Source organism: Perissodus microlepis, chromosome 5 (genome assembly GCF_051167445.1).
Source record: "Perissodus microlepis isolate ML-2025 ecotype Zambia chromosome 5, ASM5116744v1, whole genome shotgun sequence".
Taxonomy (NCBI): domain Eukaryota; kingdom Metazoa; phylum Chordata; class Actinopteri; order Cichliformes; family Cichlidae; genus Perissodus; species Perissodus microlepis.
This window is the reverse complement of record NC_140465.1, coordinates 21,437,494-21,448,979: the sequence shown is the minus strand read 5'-3', so window position 1 is coordinate 21,448,979 and position 11,486 is coordinate 21,437,494. Positions and strand designations below refer to the sequence as shown.

General features: G+C 40.0%; 2 protein-coding genes across 3 annotated transcripts in view; both read left to right on the top strand.

The window, feature by feature from the left end:
* The window catches only part of LOC146387264 (uncharacterized), a 40,464-nt gene extending 36,423 nt beyond the window's left edge, over positions 1 to 4,041 (top strand). For both annotated transcript variants that reach the window (XM_084928745.1, XM_084928744.1), the window contains exon 20: positions 3,552 to 4,041. The gene's annotated coding sequence lies outside the window, so the exon portion shown is untranslated. The remainder of the gene's footprint in view (positions 1 to 3,551) is intronic.
* LOC146387263 (uncharacterized) lies at positions 2,575 to 5,915 on the top strand. The gene is made up of 6 exons (XM_084927295.1): positions 2,575 to 2,578; positions 3,600 to 3,713; positions 3,979 to 4,040; positions 4,116 to 4,178; positions 4,263 to 4,322; positions 4,405 to 5,915. The coding sequence occupies exons 1-6, from the start codon at positions 2,575 to 2,577 to the stop codon at positions 4,636 to 4,638; spliced, it is 537 nt and encodes a 178-aa protein (XP_084783421.1). The 3' UTR covers positions 4,639 to 5,915.
* The last annotated feature ends 5,571 nt before the right edge of the window (positions 5,916 to 11,486 follow it).

The window sequence follows — 11,486 nt, the reverse complement described above, 5'->3', positions numbered from 1 at the left end:
TTTGTTTTGCCCATTCTGCAAATTCTGTGCGCCAATCTGGGTCATCCTCGTTGAGATGCTGCAGTAGCTGGAGTTTGTAAGGGTGCCATTTGTGAGTAGCTAATATCCGCCGAAGGGATGTTCGACTAATGCCACTCTCCAGTGACATGCGGCGAGTGCTACGCTGTGGGCTCTTGCTGAATGAAGCTAGGACAGCCACTGATGTTTCTTCATTAGTGACAGTTTTCTTGCGTCCACATTTTGGCAAATCCAACACTGAACCAGTTTCACGAAACTTAGCAAGCAGTTTGCTAACTGTAGCATGGGAGATGGGTGGTCTCGTAGGGTGTCTTGCATTGAAATCTGCTGCAATGACCCGGTTACTGCATTCACCAGATATCAACACAATTTTGATTCACTCCTCACGTGTTAACCTCTTCGACATGTCAATGGCTGTGAACAAAGAGAAACTTGTAAATAACTCATGAAAGAATAAAGTTACGTTGAAACCAAGCACACCATTGTTTTTCTTGTGACATTACCAATAAGTTTGATGTGTCACATGGCCCTCTTCCTATTGAAAAAACAAAAGTTGTATCCAAGATGGCCGACTTCTAAATGGCCACCATGGTCACCACCCATCTTGAGGAGTTTGCCCCCTCACATATACAGGGAGTGCAGAATTATTAGGCAAATGAGTATTTTGTCCACATCATCCTCTTCATGCATGTTGTCTTACTCCAAGCTGTATAGGCTCGAAAGCCTACTACCAATTAAGCATATTAGGTGATGTGCATCGCTGTAATGAGAAGGGGTGTGGTCTAATGACATCAACACCCTATATCAGGTTTGCATAATTATTAGGCAACGTCCTTTCCTTTGGCAAAATGGGTCAAAAAGAAGGACTTGACGGGCTCAGAAAAGTCAAAAATAGTGAGATATCTTGCAGAGGGATGCAGCAGTCTCAAAATTGCAAAGCTTCTGAAGCGTGATCATCGAACAATCAAGTGTTTCATTCAAAATAGTCAACAGGGTCGCAAGAAGCGTGTGGAAAAACCAAGGCGCAAAATAACTGCCCATGAACTGAGAAAAGTCAAGCGTGCAGCTGCCAAGATGCCACTTGCCACCAGTTTGGCCATATTTCAGAGCTGCAACATCACTGGAGTGCCCAAAAGCACAAGGTTTGCAATACTCAGAGACATGGCCAAGGTAAGAAAGGCTAAAAGACGACCACCACTGAACAAGACACACAAGCTGAAACGTCAAGACTGGGCCAAGAAATATCTCAAGACTGATTTTTCTAAGGTTTTATGGACTGATGAAATGAGAGTGAGTCTTGATGGGCCAGATGGATGGGCCCGTGGCTGGATTGGTAAAGGGCAGAGAGCTCCAGTCCGACTCAGACGCCAGCAAGGTGGAGTACTGGTTTGGGCTGGTATCATCAAAGATGAGCTTGTGGGGCCTTTTCGGGTTGAGGATGGAGTCAAGCTCAACTCCCAGTCCTACTGCCAGTTTCTGGAAGACACCTTCTTCAAGCAGTGGTACAGGAAGAAGTCTGCATCCTTCAAGAAAAACATGATTTTCATGCAGGACAATGCTCCATCACACGCGTCCAAGTACTCCACAGCGTGGCTGGCAAGAAAGGGTATAAAAGAAGAAAAACGAATGACATGGCCACCTTGTTCACCTGATCTGAACCCCATTGAGAACCTGTGGTCCATCATCAAATGTGAGATTTACAAGGAGGGAAAACAGTACACCTCTCTGAACAGTGTCTGGGAGGCTGTGGTTGCTGCTGCACGCAATGTTGATGGTGAACAGATCAAAACACTGACAGAATCCATGGATGGCAGGCTTTTGAGTGTCCTTGCAAAGAAAGGTGGCTATATTGGTCGCTGATTTGTTTTTGTTTTGTTTTTGAATGTCAGAAATGTATATTTGTGAATGTGGAGATGTTATATTGGTTTCACTGGTCAAAATAAATGATTGAAATGGGTATATATTTGTTTTTTGTTAAGTTGCCTAATAATTATGCACAGTAATAGTCACCTGCACACACAGATATCCCCCTAAAACAGCTAAAACTGAAAACAAACTAAAAACTACTTCCAAAAACATTCAGCTTTGATATTAATGAGTTTTTTGGGTTCATTGAGAACATGGTTGTTGTTCAATAATAAAATTATTCCTCAAAAATACAACTTGCCTAATAATTCTGCACTCCCTGTACTAATGTGCCACAAACAGGACTTTAATATTACCAACCATTCCCATGTTATTACGGTGTATCCATATAAATGGCCCACCCTGTACTTCACCAAGGAAACCTAATCTTTCTGACCTTACACTCTGTACAGTCATTGATAGGAATCCTCCAATCTAACTTCCTGGTGTATACTCTTTCTCCTCTTTTCTTTTCCTTCCTCTATTGAGCAGTGATTTTGTATGTGTAACTGTCCCTGTTAAAATAAAGTTGGTTATTTCATATGTTTCTGTGAAAGATTCATGCTTACTTTAGTTCATTTATTTATAAGATAAGATGATAAGATGATAACATTAATTAAAAAACATGTCTAAAATATGTGATTACAAAATATGGGTTTGTTAAATATGTAAAGTGCTGTAAAGTTTGTATGAGGTACAGTTTGTAATGGTCACATGACCAGAGTTTGGTTGAGAGCACAACCATGGCACTGTGGAGCTAGCATGGATACATGGCTACAGATGCATCTACAGCCTCAACGTTAATGTTATTCTGCATGTGGTCCAAGAGGCGCACATGGTATGGTTTCATGTATATTGTTTGTATAATGCTGCATACGTGTTCTACACTGGTAATGAGAGGACATTTTTGTGATATCCATTATCGTGCATTTTTTCTGTTCTGCTTGCACAAGACTGTTTATGGACACTGATATGAGAGACTGATAAGCTCAAAACATTTATGTTGTAAACTTTGTGTTTCTTCAGTTTTCACGGTGTCTGAAGACATTAAGAGTGAGAGAAAGAGAGAAATAAATTTCCGAAGACATCAGTATGATGCGTGGCCATTCTTTGTTGGACCCCAGGGGTCTGTTTCAGAAAGCGGGTTTAGAAAACTCAGAGTTAAAAATGATACTCAGGGTTGAGTAACCCCGAACTGTCCAACTCGGAATATTCGGTTTCAGAAAGGCTGATAACAATTAGTTCAATCAACGCGGAGTTGCTTTAACCCCAAGTTAAGCGCGCGCACGAGGATACATAAAGCCCTGGTTAGTGGAGCACAGATTAAGCGAGTCACCATGGAGACGGAGGGAAAGAAGGCGCGGTCAATGTATTTTACAGCGCTTGAGGCCGAAATTCTGATGGCAGCATATGCCGATAACATGCAAATTTTGCGGAAAAAAAGTAACACAGCCTCAGCTGCAAAAGAAAGGGAGCATGCATGGCAAAACATAGCCGACAGAGTCAATGCGTGAGTGTTAATTTAAACATTGATCTAGGGATTTCCACCCATTTAACACGTTATTTTATTATATTTTATTTTATTTTGTATTTTATACATTTTATTTTGTGATGTGATGTGAGCGCAGGTGCAACCCAACAGGCCCCAAACGTTCCTGGCAGCAAGTAAAAAACAGAGGCTGAGCAGTTGGCCCTCAGCCAAAACAGTGGGCGCCCTGTGGCTGAAGGCATCTCTGCGGGGACATCCTCTGAGTCAATAACCCCGCAAGACACAAGTGCCTACATAAGAGGTAAATTCAAAATAATACATGATGTGCATACATCCTTTCTTCACAGTCACCTTTGCAGTGCTACTCATTCATTTGATAAACTCTTTACCATAATGAATTATTTTGTAGTGAAGTTATTTTCCTACTGATTTTGCCTTCCCTCAGTCTTGGTTGTCTTTGAGAGCATAATGACAATGAAGTGTAAGGTGATTGGTATATGTTTGTTAATTGCCATTTGGTCCCTTGTAAGTTATAAGTGACCTGTATAAACCTCATATTCTATCAGTTGATGGTGATGGTGTACTGCATCTGGTGCAGCCTCCTGTTGAGCCAGACCAACATGCAGTTGTGAGTACTCTTAATACTCCACAGATTATATGAGTTTACAGTAGAACAGCAATGTTGTTAATTTCTTTACTACAGGAAAATAATGAAGAAACATTGACAGCTGTTACAGAGGAGGAAGCAACAGAGACACTTTATGAGGTTTACATCTTACAATGGAAAATATAACAATTGAATAAAATGTGGTACTATAATAAAACCATAGACTTTCTATGTCTCTAACAGAGTGATGATGGAAATGAAGAGGGAGAGGGTCCAGCCAGTTCTCCAACAAACCTTTCCTCAGTAAGATGTTCAGCACTGATTTACAACCAACCTAAGTAGGCATGTACTATGAATGTCAATGCTATTTTCTGTGTTTCAATAGCTCCCTGTAAAGCAGCTGTACAAGACCTATTTGATCAAGAAAATAAAAAAATGCGACTTGGAAATGGAACACTTCAAGCAGCAGAGCCAAAAGACCAAGATTGAGATTTTACTGCTGGAACATCAGTTAAGGGTGGGTGAAGTGGTCAGAGATGGACGAATTATTTCAGTGTTTGAACAACATAATAATATACTTATTAATACTTTGTGTACAGGAAATACAGGCGACCAATAAAGCCAGTTGAACAAAAAATCTGTTTATTCTTCTTTCAACATGTTGAGGTGATGGGTCAAAGGAAATGATTGTGACATATGGTGTCTCTGACTGCTCTTCCATCTTGTATGTCCGTGGGAGGGTCAGGATGTTCATGGTTTGGATCACTGCTGATGTTTGGTTCAGAAGGACAGTGTTCTCCTCTAATTGTGGCAATGTTGTGAAGAATCACACATGCCACAAAAATGTCACATGCCCTTTCTGGGGTGACCCTGAGTCTTTGAAGGCACTGGAACCGGGCCTTAAGCATTCCGATAGTCATTTCAACTCTGGCTCTTGTCCTGCAATGAGCCAGATTATATCGCTGCTGTGGGCCCGGTTCAGGGTCAGGGTTAGGGGTAAGCAAATAGGGTAAACATGGATACCCCCTATCACCAAGCAAGTAGCCAGTGAACTCTCCTAAGACAGAAGGATACACTTCAGTTCAAATGTCCCTGTAGCAATTGGTCTTTATATATTTTAAAGTATTTTCAACTCACCATGTCCAAATTTTGTGCTCAGTGTACATTCACGAAAAATTCGTAAGTCATGAACAGAGCCTGGCCACTTGGCTTCCACATTTGTGATAATGTTGGCAGCATCACATATGATCTTCACAGTGCAGAGAACACAAATTAGCATCCATTACTATAATGACATCACTTGTTAGTGTGAAATGCTACAGGGAACTATGTACCTGTACATTGATGCTGTGGAAAGACTTCCTGTTCACATAGTCCCCTTCATTTACTGAGGGTGCAATGATTGGAATGTGGGTGCCATCTATACAGCCAATCACGCCCGGGAACCCTGAAAATAGCTGCAACATGTAAGTAGTAGTTCAAGTATCACCACATCATGGATTAGGTTTTGTTCATCCTGATACCTGCAATTTTGTGGAATCCCTCTTTGATAAATCTTGTGGGTCTGTGACCGGGGAACACCACAAACGAGTGCAGGAGACGTTTCAGTGCAACTGTAACATTCCTGACTGCCCGACAGACGGTAGCCTTGGAAACGTGCTCAGCGTCACCAATATTGTACAGAAAGCTCCCGTTTGCAAAAAAAACGGAGTGCAGTACAAATAATATGTAATGAACTGAGAGCATGTCCGCGATGTGTCACATGAGCAATATATGGCCTGAGGATGTTATCCAAATAAATTATGGATTGTGCTGAGAAACGGTAACGTTCACACAGGAAATCATCAGGGAATGATAATATGTCCAAACGCGCTCTAACCACTCTCTCCCGGCGGAGAGCTCTGCAGAGAATTTGGGCTCCAACATCTACTGGCTCTTCAAGGAAGGGGCACGCCATGTCTGACACTTCCTACAGTCAGGTTTCCGACAAAGAGGCGGGGACAGTCAGGGTTAGTTGCAGTAAACCTGCTAGGGGGCAGGTTAGCTTCACGGAGTGTGTCGTCATGGTGACTCACTCAGGCTTCATCTGAACTCGCTTTGTGAAACCGAAGACCCAGAGTTTTCGTTCACTCAGGGTGTACTTACTCAGAGTTTGCACTAAACCGGCTTCCTGAAATAGGGCCCAGGTAGTAGAAGGCAGCGTGGACCCAATTGCAAGACACAATGCGAAGGCAAGGATAGCTTTTCACTAGTTTATTGTGTATATACACAGTTAACAGTGACATGGTGTGAATTTAGGAGCCCTGGTTCAGTCGTGTGACACGTGAGTCTCTGGGGGGAAGGGACACTGCAACAGAAAGAGAGATCTGTTAGTGGTCGAGACAGTAAACAGGAACACTGGAATGGAGAGTGGCTTGAGTTTGCAGGCGAGAAGACGTGAGTGAGGAAATCTGAGTGAGTGTCCAGGAGCAAGCAAAATCCAACCTGTTATCCAGGTGCAATAGGAGCCAGTGGGCAGGAGGAAAGGGAGGTGAGACAATGAAAATCCAGAGAAGTGTGATGCCAAACAGATGAATAATCCTGAGGGTGAGATCAGCGGCCAATGAAAGAAGTGAGTAGTTCAGTGTCACATGGACTCATCGCGTGGCTGCTTGGAGGGAGAACCCACCCACCACTTTAATCACACTCTAGATCTTGTTTTAACATATGGCATAGAAACTGAACATTTAACAGTGCTTCCTGAAAACCCTCTCCTATCTGATCATTTCCTGATAACATTTACATTTACACAGCAGTGGAGAATAAACTTTATCACAGTAGATGTCTTTCTGAAAGCGCTGTAACCAGTGTTGGGCAAGTAATTAATTATAGTTACTAGTTACTTCTTCAAAAAAGTAACTGAGTTAGTACCTGAGTTACAAGATTCTAAAAGTAATTAATTACTTGAAAAGTAACTATTGCGTTACTTTAAAAAAAATGTTTAACCGTCTGGGGTCCAGGGTATAATTGGTGTAATTTTTAACTACTTTTGGTGTTTCTTCTACATTTCACCTTTAAAAACTATTTACTTTGCCTTGTTTGGTATCATCCTTTTCAGCACAACCTCACGTGTCAGTTATGTTTTCATTTTTACATACTGTATTAACACAATTGATCTAAAATCAGACAAAAAACATAAAATCCGAGTAGAAAAAGTTATATTTTTTACTGTAACAACCAAAAAACATGTTTAACTAGAATGTGCATTTTCTGAAGAAACTGCAGTGTGAATGCTTGAATCTGAATGTATGCACTGAAATGAATTAATTGCTGAATTTTAAGTTAAAAATTTTGAATGAGATAAAAAAAAAAAACTGAATTTAATCTGAAAACAAAAGTGCTGAACTGCTAAAAGCTTACAACCACAGAAGAAGAAGTTGGAAAATAGCTAAAAATGTTTTAAATGTAAATTAGAAAAACCTAAGAAATGAGAAAAGAAAATTTAGAGTCAGAAAACATCTGAATGAATATTAAAAGTTCATATTCTTTAAATCACTGAATGACTCAAATGTGATCCCTCCACTTGGATCCACACAGTTTAAAAAGTTTACATTTCTGAGCTTTCAAAGACACTGTGTTGGAAAGAGAACAACGATGGCGACGTTTTGAGGGTAAAATGATGGCTGTACAGCAAACACTGTGGACACAGCAGCAGTTGAAAGAGAAGTGTTTAAGATGAATCTTGGGACAGTGGCAGGCAGAGCTCGTTAAGCAGGCAGATGTGAGCCTGGTTGCTATAGTGACTGCACCCAATGGCTCCATACACACGGACACAGACATGCACCTCACTTTTGCTGCTTAAAATGAACAGAAAAGTCAGGCCGAAACAAATCGTTCCCAAATGAAAAGTACAAGTTGTATTGACAAAATTCTTTCACCGTGAGTGACAGCAATGTCTAGTCTACTGAATTCTCAGTTTTCATGCCTGTGGAGTTTATTATATGGACGTGGTGGCAGTGTAAAGACACCATGCTCTTCTGATTTTCAAACGAACCTTCTGAGCCATTTTAACATTAGAGTCTATGGAAGAGTTGGAGGGAGGAGGCTGTGCATTGGTGACATTTATGAAAGAACCATAATACCTAGTACAATAATAAACACATTGGATGAAAGAGGACAGCGATGGCTACGTTTTGAGGGTAAAATCATACCTGTAGAGCAAACGCTGCGGACACAGCAGCAGTTTTAAAAAAGATTTTAAGATTAATTTTTTTGCTCCTCTCACTCTAGCAGTTGAGCTGTCTCACTCTAGCCCCAACATTCCGTCCCATACACACCCATTATAAACTCTGAAACGGGTGAAAAAACATCATGAAACTTAAACTGGAACTGAAGAAAAAGTATAATAGATATTGAAAAGATAAATACAAGTTGAATAGTTGAATGTCTTGTCTTCGTTTTAAAGTTTGAATGGTGGCTCTATGTCAATGTATGTGGAAGTAGCAGGAGTTTAAAAATGAGTAAGTTGAATGAGGATTTGAAGGGTCTCTCCATTGAAATACATGGGAAATTTTTGTTGAAAAAAGTTGAATAAAATTAAAAATATAAATGTTAAAAATGAGAAAAATAGAAGCAGTGATGTCCAAAAGAAGAGGAATCTAACGGTGTTTGAATGGTTTTTCTAAGTTGAACGGTTTTGAAGGAGATAGAGTACAAAAAACGTACGGAATAGATAATAAAATAGAAGAATAAAGATTACAACAACAATACTGTGAATGCTTTTACAAGCATTCACACTAATGAATCATATTTCATAACTTTTAATGCAAATATAAATTGCCAATTTTAAAATCATATGCAGACGTTTTGCAAACAAAGTTATTTGCAGCCATTTACCTTTTACCCCCTTTTTTTATAACCATTTCAAACTGTTTACATAACAATCAGCTGTTCTGCATTCAATAAGATGCCACACAAATTATTTGTGCCACTCCAAAAATTTCTGTCTACTATAAAGGAGAACATCACAGCCTGATACCTGCAGGTCTGACAGCAGCAGGTGTCTCACTCTCCTGTTCTCTACCTGGAGACAGCAGTCACCTCATTGTTCTGACACAAAACACAAAACACTAACTACACAAGACAGCACATTAACTACACACTCCAAACACACTAAACGTCACAAATCTCTCACATCTCAAAACTCGCTCTCTCTCTTTTTCTGCTGTCTTTCTCTCTCTCTCTTGCCGTCACTCCTAAAACTCTCCCCTCTTCCTAAACAACCAAATGTCATGTTGCCATATCACTTTTTGATTGGTCGACATTGTGCATTTTTCCACCAAAATGAAAGGGCTGGGTTGTTGTTGTTTCTTTTTTTTTGGTCATAAGCAGAGAGTGCTTGCTAGCGCTGTCCTTAGACAGTAAACGTGACGAAACTTTTGAGGAAAAACACGCATATATATTGTTTATCATGACGCTGGTTTTACGTGGCCTATCAACACAATTTAAAAACTGGTATAGGGCTTTGGAGTTGACGTCACGCCGCAGTGCATTGTGGGAGCGCGGCACCATTTTAGCAGGCCATGAATCAAAACAAACACACTGTGTTGGAAGGAGGATTGCTACAAAGCATATTTAAAAGCAGCTCAAAAGAAAAAGGACCGTATAGAGACAGATTGCGTCCGGATGCAAAGAGACGGTACTTGCAAAAAATAGCGTGCACTGGAAATGTGGACCCGTATGAAATACAGCAGTGGAGTAGAAACCCTGAAGACCAACCGCTATTGACTTAGCTTGATATATTTTCTTACCCTCTTCTGTGGAGTTTCGCAATTATAAATCTCTGGAGGCTCACATCCACCAAGGACTGGGTACAAGATTTAGCTATTTTTAAGTTGTGAATTCGCCGTCATTCAAACAAAAAGTCAGCTTGAGTACTGCGAGTAAAATGCGTTTGATTTCCCTCCGAACATTCAGATTAGTGCAAGCATGAATTAATTCATGAGAGGGAAATTACAGTGAGAACATGTGGAGGCTCTGTCAGATGGATAACATAGTGAGTTCAGTGCATTGATGTGACATTGTCCTGAAGCATTTAGTTATTCTCTATGGTTAAAGAAATTGCACTAATTAATTCATATTTATTATAAATAATCCTAATTATACATCTTGCTTCCGTGTTTATGTCCTGTGTCACTAAAAATACATTCTATTTTAGTTTTATACATTGATTAATGACCTGCAGAATCTCCTTATCATATTAGGTGTCCATAATTGTCACTTAAAGTCGAACTTTATGCTTTCTTGAAAGTGATTACATCCTTGCATTACATACTTTAGGTTCATTTTTTGCAGGCGGGTTTCTTAAAAAAGAACAGACAGATTTAGAATATTACATGCAGCATTCTATAGATGGTGACATAAAAAGATAAAAAATTACATGTATGTGCTAACGTTCTAAACACTTTGATATATTTATGGTAAATGGATTTAAAAGTAGATAAAACACACTTGTGTCTGCATTGGCTCATTAAAGTTCTTGTCTTTAAATTAACTTTGTCTGTGTGTGTTTCAGGTACTGCACTCTCAAAGACTGAATTGCAGCCATGGGTCAATGTGAGCATCACAGGGAAGGTTGAAGACGCCCACAGCATCTGTATGGCCGGAGTCGCGCAGATCTGCACCCATGTCGCTGCTCTTTTGTTTTAAGTAGAAGCAACAGTGTTGATCCGTGGCACAAGGACTGTTACAGATGAACCTGCATACTGGGTTTTGCTGGGTAATATGACCAAGATACAGCCAGAGGTTGGCCGTAAGATGGACTTCTCTTCAGCTGCCCCAAAAAAGGCTCTGAATCAAAAAATAAACAGACCATCTGTAGTGACAGGTAAAAGAAGCCGTCCTCAGAAAAATTCCACCTGCTACCGAGGAGGAGTTGTCTGAACTGATGGGAAAGATTTCTCCAAGCATAGTTCTGTTCTGAATAACCCATGTTTTATTTAGGGGTCTACATTTGTGCCTGAAGTGCACTGCCATGTAAATAATTAGCATTTACTGAATATGTACTTACTAAGTACCACTGTTCAAAAGTTGAATAAAGAAACAAACAAATTTTTGCCTTTTTTTTTTTTTTTTAAATTAAAACCACTTTGTAGAACATCATATCAGTAACAATGTAGAATCAATGTCATGTATAATTTACAAATGACAAAATGTTCACATAAAATCATGACAGCATTTAAATGATATCACCCACTACCAGCATTCTGTAACTTACTGTCTCTTTTGAAAACCTATCACTACATATACAGCACAAGACTTTTAAGAGTATTTAACAAGAGCATTTTCCCTGGTTTTACTACCACGCTGGGGCACATGTTCACCAAAACGCATCAAACCTTCGCCATCTTATCCAGAAGGGTCACCTCTTCACCCTGATATGGAAGAAGTAATCTGATTGGCATGACGGTATGTAGCATGTAGTTTGAA

Bases quoted from the DNA above. Each gene is read 5' to 3' on its own strand.
- LOC146387263 (XM_084927295.1), top strand. The intron at 4,179-4,262 runs GTTTACATCTTA...TGTCTCTAACAG, and splicing joins CAACAGAGACACTTTATGAG to AGTGATGATGGAAATGAAGA. The intron at 4,323-4,404 runs GTAAGATGTTCA...GTGTTTCAATAG, and splicing joins CTCCAACAAACCTTTCCTCA to CTCCCTGTAAAGCAGCTGTA.